Source organism: Megalops cyprinoides, chromosome 20 (assembly GCF_013368585.1).
Source record: "Megalops cyprinoides isolate fMegCyp1 chromosome 20, fMegCyp1.pri, whole genome shotgun sequence".
In the NCBI taxonomy this organism is placed as follows: Eukaryota; Metazoa; Chordata; class Actinopteri; order Elopiformes; family Megalopidae; genus Megalops; species Megalops cyprinoides.
In genome coordinates, this window is record NC_050602.1 from 11965452 (window position 1) to 11985023 (window position 19572).

General features: G+C 43.6%; 1 protein-coding gene across 1 annotated transcript; it reads right to left on the reverse strand.

Moving 5' to 3' along the window:
* Positions 1 to 233: 233 nt before the first annotated feature.
* LOC118795473 (cullin-3-like) lies at positions 234 to 19104 on the reverse strand. The gene is made up of 16 exons (XM_036553960.1): positions 18826 to 19104; positions 9163 to 9360; positions 8401 to 8514; positions 7049 to 7209; positions 5900 to 6014; positions 5507 to 5735; positions 4670 to 4815; positions 3840 to 4016; positions 3384 to 3554; positions 3017 to 3124; positions 2575 to 2699; positions 2327 to 2423; positions 1955 to 2089; positions 1342 to 1528; positions 1080 to 1225; positions 234 to 499 (listed from the first exon to the last, which is right to left on the reverse strand). The coding sequence occupies exons 1-16, from the start codon at positions 18886 to 18888 to the stop codon at positions 368 to 370; spliced, it is 2304 nt and encodes a 767-aa protein (XP_036409853.1). The 5' UTR covers positions 18889 to 19104; the 3' UTR covers positions 234 to 367.
* Positions 19105 to 19572: the final 468 nt, after the last annotated feature.

Below are 19572 nucleotides of genomic sequence, written 5' to 3' on the forward strand. Positions count from 1 at the left end.
TCATTTTCTTTTTTTGTACAGTATTGAAAAACAAAAAACAAATGTGGCGCATTCACATTTTTCCCCCCAAAGGAATTCTCTTCCGAGGTCGAGCTCTACGAGGGTAAAACGGCGAAGAGCTTGCAGCCGGATCCATCCGTGTCAAAATTCGCACAGGGAGTAGTAAAGGCCTGATTTTAAATAATCTAGAACACTTAGTGGATTTTTTTTATTTTTCCTTTTATATTTATTGATTTTTTTTTTTTTTTTTTGCTCTTAGTGGAGGAAAAGTCATCCCAGTATTTATATTTAAAAGGAACTTCCCAGTCCATGCGCAGAACAGTCCAAGAGATTCTTTTTCCTCTCCCTCCCACTTGAACGCACACATTTAGGCTACGTAAGTGTACACTTTGCGATCCTCGGGCGTTCGTGCCAAGTATTCTCTCTCAATGAGTCCTTCAATGCGCTTTTTAATAACCACAGGACTGGGTAGAAACCGCGCCCTCAGCTGCTGGGTTACCTGGGAGACAAAAGGAAAAAAAAATGCATTACTTTAAGCCTAACATGTTTAAAGAGGACAGTCTTTACAACGCTATACCAGCATCGGATGAGCGGCGCAATCAATTACATTTCACGGAGCAACTCTTTCGATCCACCCATCAATCAATCCATCACGCAATCACCTTGTCTGTCATACATAGTTGTAGTGACTGCTGCTCTAACACTGTCAACTGCTGACACAAAAACTCTGCTCACCACTAAGGTCAGTCTTAAAGAGGGAAACATACCAAGAGTCACACTGTAGCTAAATATGACACTGGAAAAATACTCTACAAGAACACTTGCATCACACAAGGCTTGGGTTTGGGGTTGTTTACGGCTGAGGGAGGGTAAGGCTAAGTTTATTACTGTGTATGTCAATGCTGAATTACTTCATTCCCATACACTCCAGCTATGGGAACGGTATGCTTGAGTATAAGTAACAGAATAGTCATTGATTTCCTGGATCAGGTGATGATCACATGGTTCACTTCAGGGGTCATTCAGGGGTAATAATATTACTATCTCCCTGGGTGTAGCTCACTGCCCGCGGAGCTCACCTCTGCTACTAGAACGTTGTGCTGCATCTTCTTCCTGGACTTCATGATGCGGACGATGGCCGCCTCGATCTCGTGCTTCCGGTCATCGTCCACCTTCTGCCGCGTCTCCTTCCGCTCCGGGTCCGACTCCCCCTGTTTAGCAGCGACTGTGGGAGGCGGGTGCAGGGATTAGTGACCAAACGTGGCAGCGACTGACAAATCAAGTCACTGAAGAACCAGACAGCCCCAAACTTTAACGTGCGAGAGAGACTCGTGGGCGCACCGGTTTGAATCTTGACTCTGTGCAGTTTGGAGGTGAACTGGTCGTTGACTGTAAAGACGTGGCCGTTCTCGATCTCCTTGGACTTGGGCTCCTTGGTGAGGACGCGCTGCGTGGTCTTCCCGCAGGCCAGCGACTGCAGGGCTCGCACCAGCTCCCGCTCCGGGATGTCCGTCTCCTGCTGGATCTCCTGCGAGAGGGAGCGGGTCAGAGAGGGGGGGGTCAGGGACAGGGAGTCACAGAGAGGAGGAGTCACGGTAAGAAGGAGGGGGAGTCATAGAGAAAGCCAAAAGAAAGTCAGAGAAAGGGAGAGTCAGACAGATAAGGAGACTGGAAGAAACAGCATTTCAGGTCTGTTCTCCTTCAAACATTTCGTAACATTTCATTAAGAAATAAGATCGCAAATTCTTATGTCCCTGTCTTGGGACCTTAAAAGGGGAAGACTCCACAAGGTTTTTCCTCACTGTGCCTGAGATCTATTTAATTCTAAAACAGGAAGAAAGGTGCCTGTCAGGAGGATACTGCAGATCCCCCTAAATCAGATGTGACGCTAAAAAGCCGCTGGCTAAAACAGTCAGGCGTAGTATCAGGTCCATGCCTTTAGGTGGGGACATACCTCAAAGGTACACTTCTCTCTGTTGTTGAAGAGCATCAGGATTGTCATCTGGAAGGTGGAGACCTGCAGTATGTGCTTCCTAGTATTGGATCCAGTCACCTGGGCACCACCTACACCAACTTCTGAACCATCCTCCTGAAAAAAAGAAAGACAGAGGAGAGAAAGGGAGGAAAACGGAGAGAAAGGAGAAGGAAGAGAGAGACAGGGAGCTGAAACGTAAAATGCCGGTGGCTCAATGTCAAACTGACGTGTAACTGGGACAGACATTCCTCTCTATGGGAAAGAAAGAGTGGAAACTATCCGCAGGCAGACCTCTTCTGCAGCACAGTATTGCCGTCCTGCCTTCCGTGACGGAGCAGAGCTGGTTCTTACCTTTTTGATGGGCCCGTAGAATGTGGCGTTCAGGTCCGCAGAGCCCATGTGGTGCTGGAGCGTCAGCTGTCTGCCGCTGTGTTTGGCCAAGTAGAACCTGGGACGCAGAGACAGAACAGGAGCTCAACCGAAACGCTTCCTCACCACCACGACTGCCATCATATGCACCCAACTACAGAAGACACAACTGCAGCTTTTCCAGGTGAATCTAATGTCAAAATATCCCGCTGTTCTCGGTCTGGCTGTACCTTCGGAAGACCTCGAAAGCGTGCCTAGGGGACGGGGGGATGTTGCATTTGGGCGTGGCCGACTGGGTGGGCCAGTAGCCTGTCGTAAGCACTCTTACTGTGAGGTCAACACCACCTAGAGACAACTGGGAGAGACGGACACAACACTGATGCTTGTACAGAGGACATCAGTACCAGCTGAAACACATCATTATTATTATTGCCAAACTTATGGTAGAAGTAGATTCAACCAACTTTAACGGACTTCAGCTGAACAAGGCACAGATTTTATATAACCATCAGTCTGTCTCATATTTAAACATAACATATGAATGGATAGACGACGTGTAGATGATATTTCTTCCAGCCTCCCCTCCTCTGACATTAGAAAGCTGACAGTTTTTGTGATGGACTGCAATGTTGCTGTCCGAGGTCTCTGAGCGCTTGTGCTTGTGCTTCTTACCCCTGTGGACTGCAGGTGCTGCCGGAACTCGTCCATGGTAGTGTTGGAGATGCTCATGTCCCGGAACATTCCTTCCAGTTTAGAGGTGAACTGACAGCCGCACTCCGTCTGTCCGAAAAATGAGGGAGAGGTATGTTGAAAAGAGCTCCCACATCTTGCTACAGACACACACACAACACATACAGCCCTTCTCCTATACATCATACAGGAAATTAGTGTGGGTATTTTTTTTGAAGATCCTGAGGCACAGTGGGATGGGACATTTAGCTGCTTATTTTATATAGTGGTCTAACGCGCAGCTGGACAACAGAACTAACGAACACGTTTCTAAATTTCTAATTGGCGGATTGCGTGCAAACTCCCCTACCTTCAGCTTTGAGATCATGTTCTTCTCGGAGTCGTCGGACACGCTCTTGTTGGTGAGAAGCCTCCTGGCCAGGTGCTGTTTGTAGTATCTCTCAAACACATCCTTCTCCTGCATGAACCGGAACAGCACCATGGCCTTGTCCAGGATTGACTCCACCTCCTGCTCCGTCAGCTGTTAATGAAAAACACACACACACACACTTCAAATCTGGCTACCTTCAAAATGTTCAAGTTCTACTTGTAACACCCACGATTTTATTGTTATCAAATATCAGTGAAATGTAAGCAAAAAACAAAAGCAAGATATTGAAAGAATGTTCCCACGGTGTCTGTACTCTCCCACTCCCTATTCTCAGAAGCTGTAAAAAATACATCAACGAGCTTCTGTGCATCATGTGCAACTGTGACAAACATTGTGCTTCCCCAAATCAAGGGAGAGGACAGCGAGCCGACTCACTCCTTTCACTCCTTTCTTGAGCTTGTCGTCAATGAAAAGGGAGAGGTACTCCGGCGAGCGCGAGTTGAGGTTGAGGAAGTACTCAAAGTCCCCGGCGATGGTCTGCTTGAAGAGCCGGTCGTTGTTGAAGGAATCCTGCAGGAACCGGTCGAATCTAGTCTTCAGGTCCAGCAAACCCTGAGCGAGAGGAAGGGGAAACGAAGAGCAGAGGCCATTTTTAGTGGAAGTTGTATCAGTCACTTCGAAGGGTCACACAAGAGGGGATCTTTTCATGACATCACTCAGCCAATCACACAACAAATACAGACGAGGAGCACTCAGATAAATACAATAACCCCTCCCTCATTTTCCATGGTAAAGTAAACACACATTCTTCATACACAGTCCAGACAGACAAGCTCAGTATGTGTCACATTGAGAAGTGTTCTGATTTGCCCGCTTGTTATGAACATTCTTGAAGCAGCGTGGTATAAAGCGGAGCATCCATAGTCAACACAGGAATGCAAACGGCTCCGAACCCTCCCAGCTGGAGGACTGAGTGAAGGCTGAAGCTGAACATCCAGCCATAGCAGGACATCTGTGATAAGCTTATATGGTAAGCTGGCCTTCCTCCTTCTGATCCTGTTTGTGACGTCACTTCCTCTTCCCTGTAGAGTGAGTTATCTAAATGCTTGGTACCCTGATTGCTACTTGACTGAGCCATTCACAAGAGTATTAGCCTATCATAATAAACAGCCTACATCCAAGATCCAAGGCCTGTATTAGTACTGGGCCACCGTCCTCTCCGTCAGCCAACCCCAGACTGTGGCATCATGTCCTGTCCCTGTTACCTGTATGTAGTCCACAGGGTTCTTGCCCTCGCCCTCTTCGGACACCAGCGCCTTGCCCTGCTCCCGCAGGTAGGAGCTCATGCACTCGCACATCGTCTTCAGGCCGTTCGGCACCCGGCTGAAGAGCTTGTACATGCAGGCCAGGTCTGGGCACACACGAGGAGGGAGACGCACAAGATCCATGTGAAACGGACACGTATGAAAGCATCCACAGAAATGCCAGCAAACGTCTGTGACCACAGCTGCCAGCAGCGGGCAGAGAGAGAGAGACATCTAACGAAGCTGCGTGAAACAAAATTAATTAATTAAGTTTGCCTAAGTAGCTTGGCTTGCAAGTAAAAAGTGTGAAGTCCACTTCCCAGGCTGGTACCGTTATTCCACCCATGACCAAAGCATGGTCCCTGGTTAAGAGTGGTAAGGAGCAGGGCTCGTAACCAAAAAGCTGCTGGTTCAATTCCCTGCTGAGGCACCACTGCCATACCCTTGGGCAAGGTACTTAACCCAGAATTGCCTCAGTAAATATCCAGCTGTATAAATGGATGACATGTAAAAATAGTAACCTATGTAAGTCACTTTGGATAAGAGCATCTGCTAAATGCCAATAATGTAATGTAATGTAATGTATAATAAATAATGTAGAAGGAAACTAAATTTAAATTAGTCTATTAGCCTCCACCTGGTGCTTTGTACGCAACACATATAAAGAACTAGATAAGTCTGCATATAAAGTGCACACCAGCCTCATGGAGTTGCTTTATGTTCAGCTGATTAAATAATTAGGATGTTGAAAGACTTGACATTAGTGCGTTTGTGGGGGGAAAATAAAAGAATCACTACCTTCTGTCTTTCCGTTCTTCAGCATGTGTACGAGGCCGGAGTTCTCCATCTCCACTATTGTTTTCATGTGCTTGGAGATGAGCTCCCTCTCTACCACTTTAACGATGGGCTCCTCTGTCGATTTGTCCAAGCAATGCATCACTCGCTCAATCTCTTCATTTATTCTGGCCTCTACTTTTTTAATGTACACACTGGCACTGTTTTCCGCCAAGAACTTCTGGCTTTCCATCTGAAATTAAACAAGATTGATGCTACCACGTAAAATTTACAGCCGTTATACAATAGCCTTGTATATAGTTACAATATGTAATACCTTTATTTAACTGCATGACATTACAATACATCACAGCTGGATAAGCAGCGTCAAGTGAAAACAGCTTGTTTTAAACAAACCTGGAAAAATTCTGCAGACATTTCTAAGAAAGGGGCCTCAAAGTCCTCTTCATAAACTGACCTCCCTTCGAGACCCAAAATCATCAACATCTGGCATGCATTCCGAATAGCGCCCCTGAAAGGAAGACGGGGGAATTAGGAGAATTTTTCCTTCTCTTATGAGTCATTCATGTCCATAAAAACTGTAGAGCTATAATGGAGCTGACCCTGTAGCTGAGTGTTGAAACTAATGTACTTCATTCTGTTGCTCCAGTGAAAGCAGCAGTGGTATCTTATATGTTGTCTGTCCTTTCGAAAATAAGATAAGTGTAGCCATTGAAAAATGATTCACAGTCCTTTGCCTAGAACGCAGTACTCCAGTCCAGGTTCTCTGGCTCTTTTGGAAACTTGGAGTAGTGGTTATGCAAGTTCAATTAGGGCATCACTTCAATGCATCAATCGATCACTTTGTCGAATAAAGAACATAAAAATGACTAATCAGCACTGAGGAAGTGAATATGAACTAGAAATCCCTACCACTGCCCTAAATTTAAACACCTGACAGATAAAAAAAGTAAAAGACAATGTGATGAGCTGGCCCATCAGTTTAAAATACGGAAATACTATATTGTAATATATAAAATACAACCTATTTTATATATTACAATATTCAGTACTAACTAGGTAAGAAATGTTGCTCAATTACTTTACAAAGCCAAATATATTCATGATGACCCTATGGCTAAATATTTTTTTGAAAGGTATTAACAGCTTCAGAAATGAGACGTACATAGTACAGTGATGTAATGTAAACTTGTAACATACTTTATAGAATCACTTCACTGCAAAATCAATACAAAGATGAATTCTGAGAGCAGATGAATACGGTCAAAGGCCACAGGCCAATCCCGCCCATGCTGAGACATTCCAGCACAGGAGCGTCAGCTTTCAATGAAGGGGGCTATTATGACTATATGCAACTTTGGTTATGATTCAAACTGACATGCTGCATCTTTGAAATTGTCAGACCACTTAGAATTGAAGCACTGGCAAAACTGGAATCTTAAGGAAGCTGTGCTAATTAGAGCTCATTTAATACCACCACCGATGAGAAAGGACTCCCAAGCAGAGACGGGGGGGGAAAGAGGAGCTATGCTTCTTTTCTCCTACCTGTCCACCACCTCGCCCTTCCTCTCCCGGGCGATCATGTCCAGGAGTGTCTGCCGCAGGTGGTCCCGGATGCAGCCGTAGCGCACCACCTGGTCTCTGAAGATGATGAGGCCCAGGTTGTACACGTTCTCCACGTTGTTCTGCTGCACATACACCCGGTCCTGAGGCCAGCCAGATGGGAGGAAGATGAAGATGAGGATCGGACACGCTCCACAGGATCAGATTATGACACCAAGGCCGTTCTTGTGAAGACCAATTGAAAGTGAAATATTTCATGCTGCAGTGTGCACATACTTGACACCGCAAGCCAAAAAAGGAAGGATTTCTAATCACAGATTGAAGGTGCTGCGCGGGCACACACATACACACACACACACAGCTTAGAGACTGCGAGGTAGGCAGCCCGCAGCAAACACACCAGGGCGGTTATAGACGCAGCCTCAATAGCAGCAGTGTCATTGTTTGGCTGTCAGCCCCTCAGCCTGGGGCCTAATTGAGAGCGTGGGGTTTATTGCTACAGTGAAGCGAGTGGAACGGCCAGTGGCGAACTGAAATGAACAAATGAACAGCAGCTCTTTGTCTGGCTGCCAGCAGGCCCTGCATCTCTGCTGTCAGCCTGCAGTGTGTGTGAACGGAGCTGGAGAAGGTCAGGTCCCTTGCCGCCGAGATCCGCACTGAACCCTGCCTGCCCTCGGCAACACTGACGGCATGACGAGCCTTTCCAGCGTTTCCAAAGCTGGTAAACGTTTTCTTTGATGCTGCTACTACTTTGCGATGCAAAGCCAGAAATTAAGTGCAGTTGAGCAAGAAGCACCGTCCAGGAACTGCTGTCGTTTGTGGTTTATTAACATCACTGAGAATTACATATCCCAAATGTGGTTATGACTAAGCTTATTTATTTTCCGTTGGTGCAGCGAGTGTAAAATCAGATCACAAAGTCACATTAGCACTTATGACCATTTTTTTATGTCATGCTGATGCAACTGGCTTCTAAAGATGAAGTTTATTTGCTGCAGTAAGTCTACAGATAAGGGAAATTTATCTCTGCAGGATATAAAACGAAGGCAAAATTCACACACGCAAGTGACTGAGTGGGGCATGAGTACCATGTTTCTCCAAGACGGCCAATGCAACACAATCTTCACAATCTTCTGGCTGCTAGTGCTAACAGCCAGCCTTATTTAATACTGTACATTATGACATCATCATATCATTTTGAACATGTTTGGGAAAGCTGATCTGCCACATTGTACACTGGACACGGCTAGCATGTGAGTCAAACGCTACATTTACAGTCACCAATGTAATCACGAGGGTTGAAAAACAGCTAAAAACATTACGTATTCACATACCATGTACATCAGGATGTCTCTGATCATGACCATGGCGGTCTGGTGGTCGTTCCAGGCTTGATTCAAGGTTTGTAGAAAGTTATTATTTAAGGAATTGAGGACATCTTCCCGTACCTGTGGGGAGAGCGACAGCAGGGTGATGTCATTGTGCTAGTGCATTAAGGGCCCCACCCACCAGCCAGTCAGAGAACAGCACAACTCTCACCAGGTGGTGCTGCACACACAGTGCTGTTCATTCCAAATCATCCTCTGTTCCTGCACCATATATTCCTTTCAGCACCAGACACATCTACTAACAGCTATTTCATCTGAATAGACATGAGCTGGCCACAGAAGTGAATCATGGGAAATCCACAAGCAGCCACAAAGTAGCACACATGTGAGCTGAACTTTTCTGAGCATTCATGTTCACTGGAATGCTTTGTAGAAACTTCTGATTCAGCTTGTTGATTCCCCACTTAGGGTTTGTAGTACATTAAAGATACTCATTAAAAACAGACCATGTGGGTCTGTTTCGGATCAGAATGATCTGTGCCTGAACCACTTAATTTCAGCCACAAATTCCTCCTCGCAACAGTAAATTGCTTAAATATGACAGCCTAATCATGCTTGCAAAAACAAGGCTATGGATGGATAGTAATCAATCGTTAGACCTTTTCTATTTTATTTGTCCAAATGGTGCGATATGTCACAGAATGAAAAATGTGTTTTGACTTTGCGTTTTGGCAGAGAAGCAGAATGCATTATGAAAGGCTTACATACTTTGTTTATGAGGTGTTCGGTGACGACTTCCCGCAAGCCTGTGTACAGCTTTTCCCCGTGCTTGTGTAGGACCATGGTGTAGGCATTTCTGTAGAGCTCCTCGAAGCTAAGCCCGCTGTTGTTCTTGCGTTGGATCTCCTGGATGGCGTTTTTCAGGAGGTCCCAAATGTTGTTGACATATTTTTCGTCCATCGTCATCTACAAAAGGGGAAGAGACAGCGAATATGAGTTCAACGTAAAGTCCGGTTCTAAAGGCACTGCCAAGCTTTCTGTGTTCAAGCCATCTTGTTCATCTATGCAAGCTTTACTGCTAACAACACAGATAATCCATACACATAAAGCTTTCTGTCTTAGATTCTCATGACACTTTTCAGACTTTCTTCCAATGTCAACAATAAGTGAACAGAACCTCAGGCTTGAGGTTCATAATTCTGACACATCACTGCTGTAAAACACAGTATGCAATATTTCATATCAACAATGCATGCATAACTAAAGTTTTTTTGCAATGTTGTTCACATACATTGGTTATTACAGGATGCATTAAATTTTTAAAAAAATTTTCACCTGTGTAAGCATACTCCCAAATTGTTTATTCCAAGCATTCAAAAAGTCAGCCATGTTTCTTAACTGTTGGTCCTCAGACAGGTGCCGGTTACCGGAAATAGCTTCAGTGGAAAGGAGCCCTCCTCACGAAATATTTTATCTATGGCTATCTGTGTAACTTGCTATTTTGGCAATTAAAGTTACAAAAAAACGCTACTTCAATCCGCCTTGAAGCACGGTCTCATGAAACGGCCGCAAGCTAGCTCGACAGTGGTCGTCATGGCGATGAGAGTGAAATAAGCGGCTGGTAGGTTAGATCAAGAAAATCATAACCTACCTCGTTAATTAGCTTAACCAGTAGCTATGCTTTCATCAATAATACGATTTCGTGTTTTTGGCGAACTGTCATAATTTTCTTTCAAAGAACGCGCGCGAATAGGTAAACATCATTTATGCCAAAATCATCCCAAAATATGACCCAGAACGAAACAAGTAACGTTAAGGTATCGTGTCAAAAGAATTAAAGTCAACCCTTTTCTTGGTCTCTGTGTTCAGTGTATAATAAACCCCAGCGAATGCTTAACCATTCCACGAAAAAACGTCCAGCAATGGAGGGAAAGCTTTCAACTGTTTAAACGAAAACAAGACCGAGGATGATTAGTGAAATAAAACACGCATGCCGCCGTCACGGCAGGGTTTGCTGACATTCTAAAAAGTTTGCTAAAATATTTTAACTTTCTCATCGCCTTTGCTGTGTCACTGTGAATTTACTGCAACATTTAATAAAAGTCTACTCTGACTGTTCAACGGTTCAGGCTAACGTTAGTTATCTGGTTTAGTAACAGTTAGCCAACGTAGCGAGGCAGTGAACCCGTGTCAGCAAAGTACACCCAGTCCACTAATTCTGGCCACTTCTTGTAACGGTGCATTTTTTTATTACTCTTTCGGGACTGATTTAAGTGTGAATATATCATAAAAAATAAGTTGCCATAATTAATATTAATATTCTTTTATAATACTAAACTACACACTTGTTACACGGATATATTTTCGTAGATAAGCGAACATTTTACTAAAAATGTGATTGAATGTCGACATGCCATTATTCCGTCAAAAACTGAGATCACGACCAAAACGACACAGTTGTATTCGTTGACATTACTGAGGTAAACTTATGTTACCATGAAAAGATGGGGAAGACGGGGCCGGCTTGCTTTTTTTCTTTTTTTTTTTTTTGAACGAAAAAATGCCAGATCAGATCCTTATCAAATCCCAGTCACGCTGAGTGATACTTTCACCCCTCCCTCTATCATGAGCTTAAATGAGGTCATCAAGGCCAACGACGCCTGGGTAAAAGGTGTTCAGCAAATGCATTTATGAGTCAACCTCCCCTTAACCATTACAATACATGGTTTATAGGTTTAAATGCTCAATAAACAAATTATCTCTTTGTAACACATCTACAGACTCTCCCATCATTACACAGCATGCAGGCCGGCATAACATTCAATTAGCATTAGCAGGGGCGACGCGTTCTGTGGTAGCTGTGCTGTTATATACAGATTAAAAGAACTGCACTTCCCATAATGCAAGGGGAATTTGGGTGGAACGGACGGGAATCTAAGAGACAAAGGGTTCGAGTAAAGGTACACACAAAAACCCACGCAGACTTGTGAAAGTGTGTCATTTAGAATGCACTACACGGCATAACAGTAGCTTCGGCACAAACGTCGGAAATTTGAGTGGTCTTCATGGCTAAAGTAATCTAAAGAACAAAAACAAAGTGAACACGTATATCCACTGCTGTAGGCTGAAGCTGCTGATAGCATTTGGAAAAATGGGACAGTAGTAGACAGTGGCTGCAGTAGAAACAGCAACACACACCACGGATACATCTGACATACACCGATTCCAGCCCTGTCAACAGAATAAAAATAACAGACATCTGGGTGGTCAGGAAATTGCACAACTTAATAATTATTTTATACAATGTGAGGCAGTGTCATAAAAATATCCAAAAACTGGTAGTACCTAATTGGGGTACACTAGCTGGCTACCTAACTAGAAACTAAATGCCTTGGTAGAGAAGATAACAGCCCGGCTAGGTAGCAACACATTTACTTTATGTATTGATGCACAATGTGCTGAAGTAATGTGAAGCTGGGAGATATAAATCAGACAGACACGCTGCTGTACTCCTTGTGTTTTTCTGTTTGTCTATTTTTCTTCCCCAATTAGACATTTTTCTAGGAAATGTTTGGAGAGACATCGACATGATAGGGAGCTGTTCCCAGGTGTGACAAGGTTGAAGACAGACTGTTATAGGCTGATGCAATATGAAAAAACAACCTTTACAACTTGATGGAACTTGAAGCATATACAAAATTCACAGCTGTCAGGTTGCTGCAGCCTCACCTACACCTTATTAAATCATACTGATAGAGGGAATATTGCCAAAATGAAAAACAAACAAACCATCTATCACTGAAACAAAAAAGACAATCAGGTTACACATTGTTTATGGGCAATGTGGGCTGCATGGGAATGTATCTGGCCAGCTGGAACACAGTCAGTCCTCCTTAAAAATGTGTCCAGAATGACTCAGCAAGTTTAAGTGACAACACATTCAGCACTGTCTCCGTAAATGAGGGTCTAGTGAGTTCACAGCCATTTGAAAGATAACCCTGGTAAGAGGAAAAAAAATCTCGACAAGTATCCTTTTCACATAAACTTTGTGAATTATACTAAAATGTTATATTGACAGCAGTAGGTAATCAAATTTACTTATTCAATTAGGTATGTGTGATATGCTATGTGATTAACACTCATTCTGGTATGTTTGAGATTGCAGGGGCTTGGGGTACTGGTATGTAAAATTCCAGGACTGAGCAGAGGAAAAGAGAGTGTAGGGAAAGGGAAAAAAGCACTTGGAGGTTATACCTACAAAGAGGGCTTGACTCTCACATTATATTAGACAAGTGAAGGTGCAGTGACGTATCTCTGAAGTGGATTAATAACACCAGGGCTAATGCCATTATACTCTGTCAGTAACAAAACGTTCTCAGCTGCAACGGGGGGGGACTAAGCACCACTAACCACCCCTAAGAACCATCTCCCAACAAAAACTCTCACACACCTACACAACACGCACTCAACTCTGAGATGGATTTAACCCTCCTACCCCTACTAGTATGACTGCCCTCGACCACCATTTGCTATCCTCTGATTTTTTTTTATTAAAAATCATATTCTACAATCACAAAGACTGCACTTTCTACAGAGACTCCTCGCTGCCTACGTACGTAGACTCATCCCCTGAACACACCCCATTCTGTCATATAATTAGACAAGGAGGAGGAGGGAAGGGCTGTGTAAACCACATGACACCTTGGCGTGTCCAAAGGAAAGCCATTTCTATTGCCATGCTGCATGGGGGACAGACAATTTCTAAAACCACACTTTTTATATTCAGTCACTTAAAAACAAACCGGAACTGCCATTTTCAAAAGACTTCTATTCAGAACATTGATTGGGGATTTCATAAATAAAGCTGTATAAAAAGGCAATCAATGTAAAATGGAGCTGCATGACTCAGAGGAGGCTCTAACCTTTCAACCTTCATTTCAAGTCTTCATTGATGAATATGGGCCAAGTAACCACAGGGCTATAGGTTTTACAATAAGCTGACCACTGACCACCGCGTTCTGTACACTTCATATGGAAGACACAAAAAATACTTTTTAGAGAGAAGAGAATTGCCAAAAATATCAAACAATTTGGCTTTCTGAAATATACTTAGTCAAATATGAGAAAGGTTATGATAACAAATCAAATAAAATATTGCCGTCTCATCTTAATTGACTGCCATGGATAGATAAAGCTTTGTGTGGCAAAAAATGCATGCCAGCTCATGTGAATTTAAAATATGTATACAAGAAATTATCATGTGTTAACAGTTTTCATCAACAGTATTAATGCCAGGGTACACCTAAAATCAATTCAACAATACAGCCATAAACTGTAGGATGTCTATGATACAACAGGCTTTGAACCATGTCTCTACGGTATTTACTTTTGAAGTTACAAGATTTTATTTAACAGGAGTTACGTTTCTAGACGCGCGCTTTAGTGCCTGTCTGTTCACGTCAAATTGGGTTTAGAAGATAATACAAACTTCACTACAGCCACATTACTGCAGCCTCATTTAAACCAGGTCAAATCAACCTGTTGACTGGGTTCCCTCCTCTCACAGACACACAAAGTGGCCCACTTCCTGCCGCCCCATCTGAAAATTATATTTCAGATCCACCTTTGGCATACGCCATAGCTGCTAAAAGATGTTCATGAACAAGTTGAAACCTTTCTGGGACAGGTGGGGGGTGAGCAACTAGAAAAACATGACTGTCAAGATACTTATGTCATTTGTCCGTAAGGCATATAACCCTTCCAACCCACTGCAATTTGTTTTTTAATAAAGTCTGTGCCAAAAAGCGAGAGAGAGGTGGCGTGAAAACGAAGAGAGGGTCCTACGAGTGCAGACACACTCAGACACACACACACACACACACACACACACACGCATGTTGAAGAAGACCACTGCATGCAGATTGTGCTGTAGTCATCTGAAGCTGAGGGATATAATTCGGAGTCACACGCCACTGCTCACAGATGGAGGACCCTTCAGTTTCCTCTCAAGGTAAAGAGTATCAGAAGGTAGAGCAACGTTCAGCATGTATCCTAAGGCCTTGTCTGTTCTCTACATTAACTGCCATGAAGCGGTAGCTCTAACATACTTCTGAGGTGAGGATGAGGTGAAAAGGTTGGGCCTGTGTGATCTCTTCTGTGAGCCTAGCCTGAGGTGCAAATCGCTTATCTGAACATCGCAACTTTGATTATAACTAATCTGCCTACAAGAAAAAAGTAAAATAAGACCCACAATTTCATACATAAGATGCTTTGTTGGCATTCTGCAAACATTAAAACTTTAACTTTGATCCACAGAAGCTGGATCTTTCATGTCAGCCAAACAAAGCCCAAAGTTAAAATGAGAAAGCGTCAGGTTTGAATCTAATTCTGAGAGTGGGGATGAACTGAGCTCAGTTAGGCACTTACAAGACTGTAAAAAAAGGAGTCTTTCCTTAATCTGAATGGAAAGGTCCCAGATATGTAGATGACGCACTTCTGAAATGGAAGAACAAAGTGTCATTCCCACAGTTCAAGGATCACAGGACAGTAAGGAGGCATGCTGTGAGCATATCCAGAAAAACTGATAAAGTTGCATCCTCTGTCTAATATTAAGCGGGACAGGCCAAATGTGCATCTCTTTAACACAAGACTGACTAAAATTATGTGGCTCACTAGCACTGGAGCACTGTGAATAAGATGGCAGTTAACAGTTACCTCGCTATTTGCGCCAGTATTGTCCATGTTAAAAAGGTATTATTAAACAATGAAACTGCACGTCATACACCGATGCATCATCAAGGTCATATTGCAAGGGAACCATCTCATTAAGCTAGTTATCCAGGCTCACTTTTTGACCAGCTAATGCTCCCACCGTTGAAATGGTGGACATGGGCGAGTTCTGAGTGTCTCGGTTGTCACTGCACTTGTCATAAATTCAGGGTGAGCCCTACGGCCCAAGTCTGAACCCAGCCATGTAAGCAGCAGACAATAAGAGCGGCGGGACAAAATGGCTTCATTTCTGCCAAGGATAAGGGTGGACACGTCAGCCAGGGTTCCTTAGTCACACCGCTGTCTGCACCCTGCAACTTGTCAGGTGCCTGTGAGCTGCTCAGATGACACTAGTGGAGTAGCATCCACCCTCCAATTAGAACCCACTTCGCCGCCACACTGTGGCACTTGCTGTGCAAAAACACGTCAAAATGGCAGGCATGAGGTATGGGACGAGCGCATTCGCTTCCACCTGCACTCCACTGCCGGGGCTGTCACGGTGAGATGAGTCTAAAGCACTACAACCGGCAATTGAAAAACAGTTTACAGGGAGTAAAATGCCAAAAATGTCGGCAATCTCACGTCCATTCAGGTGTGGCAGTGAAGCTGAGACTTCATCTTGTCGTGTAGGATCCAAGGAATCTCCTGTGTCCAACGGTCAACAAATTCTCTCACAATCTGCCTCACATTCGTAATAGGAATTGATTTTTATTCTTTCCAGCGCTTGCTTGGGTTTGGGGGGTTGAAGGCATGACATCTATACTCTCTTTTCTTCCAAACTTAAGTGTTTCAAACTGCTATCCACTGACTTGGCTGTAACTCTTGCAAAATTCAACTGTGATTGCTGTACCGCAAGATGTGCTCAAAGTGAACAGGAGGCTGCAGCAGGTGCTGAGCTCTAAGAAGCACAGAATACAGGATGCACATAGAACACCATGTCAGGAGAACTAGCTCTAGCTATCATTTCCCGTAATCTCTCAAAGTACATGGTCTCAAAGGTGGATAAAGTTGCATGGCTGCACAGTTCTCTCTAATAGAGACTTAGCTAACTTAAACAGGCCGAAGGAGCATCACACCTTCTGCTGCAGTAGGCGGTAGCAGTGAAGGATGAGCCTCTGTACCTCAGCAGGCAAGACAGGCCAGCCAACACCAAAATGTCAGACTGGCAGGTTGACTCTAAAATCCCTTTGTCTTAATAAATGCAGGGGTTGCAGAAAAAGAAAAAAAAAACATTAATGGCAAGACATTTTACCTTTCCTGGCCAATCAGACAAGCAGTACGGTCCAATCCTGAATCAACATCACCACACAGTGTTGGAACACACCACCTGTCTTCATTCATTACTGGATGAAACCATCTCCCTACCTCGCCCTACATGTGAACTCTGTGGCCACAGTCCCTTTATTGGTCTATGCCCAGATGAGAGGCATAGATCAAGGTGCTCCCCCAGCACAGCCGGCGCATGTTCCTGTGCAACTCCTGCAGCCGTTGCGGTATCACCATCCTGCGAGAGCCCACGCCACTGGCATCAGCCCTGGTATGACTGCAGCATCCTCCCTGCACCATCTGAAGGCTGGCATCAGCCAGGAAACCTTCGGGATAAAACAAAGACTGCGCCAAGGCTTCTCCGACTGCTGAGTAAGCCACAACAACACATTCTAACGTCCGAAACAGACCAAACCACGGGGGCCGCGGGTCATTAACAGTTCCTCTGAAATTACAGTCACAAGGACGTCTGCGGCTGAAATCGGTTCATGACACACAAGTCAGGGATATGAATCAACTCAAATCTAAAATGCATTCCCAAAATTCACTACAACCTACACTACCTTACACTACAGACACGTCACTATGTGAATTCAGCTTTCAAGCTTCCAGTGGCACTTCTCAGAGTTGGGCCTTTTACTCCCGGCTCCACTAAATGCATGACAAACATGTACATGTTTATTCTGCCACAGCTAATTCACAGGGAGAACCGTCTTACTTGAACCGTGCTTCCCTTGTTATCACTTATGAATTGGATCAAAACCGTTTATTTCTAGATCAATGCATTAGGCCTACCTTAATTAAGGGAAAAGGGGAAAACTGAAATACTGCGCTTTCCAAACAAATAATAATGCGCATATCTCCAGCATACACTGCATCCTTGGCATATCGCATTTCACTCGATTTCTCGATTTATTGTCCTCACAATTCATCAGCTTTACAGTTTAAAAATCTACAAGTTCATAAGACACAACAACCAATCAATCTCGCTGCTTACGATGTTAATATGCAACGCGTATGATATAAGCGACATTCGTAAAGACTCCAAAAGCATGCAGACGCAACACAAATAGCCACGCTATACATTTTCACTGAGCAGGGGGGGTTACCACTTTCAAGGCAAACAAAAAGCGGATAAAAGTACGGTGATTTTACCAGTCTGTTAGGGCTACCTGGACAATGGGCTAGATAATTAAGATGTTAATGTAGGCATATAATTTACAATTATATTCACACTCATACACGACTGTACACGAGTACTGTCATGTAAAGTCACGGCCAAATCGTGATGTCGTATTGATATTTTATGTGACAAAAACTACCTAAGTTACTAAGTAATCAGTTAGTCAACTAAGTACTACAAGTAATAATTCTTCTTACTGTTATTATAACTACTTACAAGTAATAAACTATCATATGAAATCATGCTAGATACCTGGCCTACCTATCCAGCAAGCAAGCTAACAGAATGAAACGATGCCTACGCATGCACCCACAAGATGGTTAAACAATTCTACTCATACAACCCAGTTACCTTGGTGTACTTTTTTGGAATTTTTTAGGCTACATTGTAAACATGAGCCTAGTTAGGTGGTTAGCACACAAGATTTTACTCCGAATGCGACAACCATTTTGCGGACGTATTCAGGATCTGCTACCTTGATACAAAATTAATGTTTGCAGCCCTGACGTGCAAAATGCAGAACCACACGTCGCTTCAGCTAACTCTCATTTCATTTTTATAGTTAACGTTAACCACCTTATGTTTTTAACTACTTCTCAATGGAAAAACAAAAGTAGGCCAGCAAGCTAGATGGCTACCTATGAATTCGTTTGGCTATTCTCATTTTAAATGAGAACGAAAACATTCTGAATTCGTAGCAACCTAGCTCGCTAATCTTAGCATTTTATCTCAATACGGAAAAACTAGGCAATTATTATGTAAATGAGACTGGCATCTTCCACAAAACTTAAACAGTTAAAAACGGGGTTAATTTAGTATTTCCAACCCCCGTTTATAGGCTGACTGGCCTATTAATAACAAGTGTCAAAAAGGCCACACAGCTAGCTAGCATGCTAGACAACAAAGCTATGACGCCGATATTGTAGTTTGCTAAGTTAGATAGCTAGCGTTAGCAAGCCAGAAAGCTAAGTTGATGCTGGCTAACGCTAACTAGCTAGTGACTAGCAAAAGCGACGAACTTCTTATCACAAGCTAGCTAACCAGCCTAACCAGCTATCATGTTTCTCGCTACACATCACTGAATTAGCGACTGCCCACTCCAAATGCCTTTGTTTACTACACGATCGGCCTCTTCGGCATATCTACACCAAATCCCCGGTGCTCGCGTCTGCTCGCCTGCCCGCTTCGATGCCCTTTCCCCGGCTACAACTTACAGGAAAGGCTCGTATCCTCATCTTGGTGTCCTTCTTGGTGCCGCCTTTGCTGAGGTTGGACATTTTGGGGGAGTTCGTCGGCTGTCTCTGTATTTACATGTAAGATTACTTAGGGTCGCTGCAGGGAAGCGTGCAGGCGGAAAAATGGTACGGGTTCCCCCCCTCGACCTTTCCCCGAGTTCGCGTCCCTCTCTCCGGATTGATATTGTCACTTCGCTGCCACACTCAACTCCTCGGTAGTTGTCTAAAGCACAGTGATGGCGGACTAGCAGTTCTCACTGCGCAGGGCTAACGCACGGCAACTCACGCGAGATGAGGTTAAAGTGGAGAACATTGAAAAGTTACCAATTTTCCAATTACTTGAGCTTTTCCAATTTTGGCTGCTCGTTAACTTGGAAACCCACTCTTTATCAATGAGCTAGGTTTATCGAACGTTTAATTTAATTCAGACATGGATCTGTTCAATCATATGTTGTAAATATTCATTAAATGTCTAAATCCGTGGTGTTGTGTTACATTGTATGTTATGTTGAAAATGAAGAAATTAAGACATCATTATGGTAGCATGGTTCGGTAGTTAAAGAACTTTGTTGTATGTTACTCAGAAGATCCACTTTTTTCCCATAATTCTGTAGCTAATCTCTACACGCCAGTTATTCAAGTGTACACAGCACATAGTGTAAGTATACATATTTGGAAAAGAAAAAAAGATCGTTCTGTCACTCAAAGTATTTATGTCAATATGAT

What these genes read in the sequence shown, in the direction of transcription:
- LOC118795473 (XM_036553960.1), bottom strand. Translation starts at nt 18,888, where the DNA reads ATGTCCAACCTCAGCAAAGGCGGCACCAAGAAGGACACCAAGATGAGG. An exon ending in GAAGAACGGAAAGACAGAAG is followed by an intron (nt 4,816 to 5,506) that starts GTAGTGATTCTT and finishes GTGTGTGCCCAG; the next exon opens with ACCTGGCCTGCATGTACAAG. An exon ending in GAGAGAAGTGTACCTTTGAG is followed by an intron (nt 1,529 to 1,954) that starts GTATGTCCCCAC and finishes TCCCTCTCGCAG; the next exon opens with GAGATCCAGCAGGAGACGGA.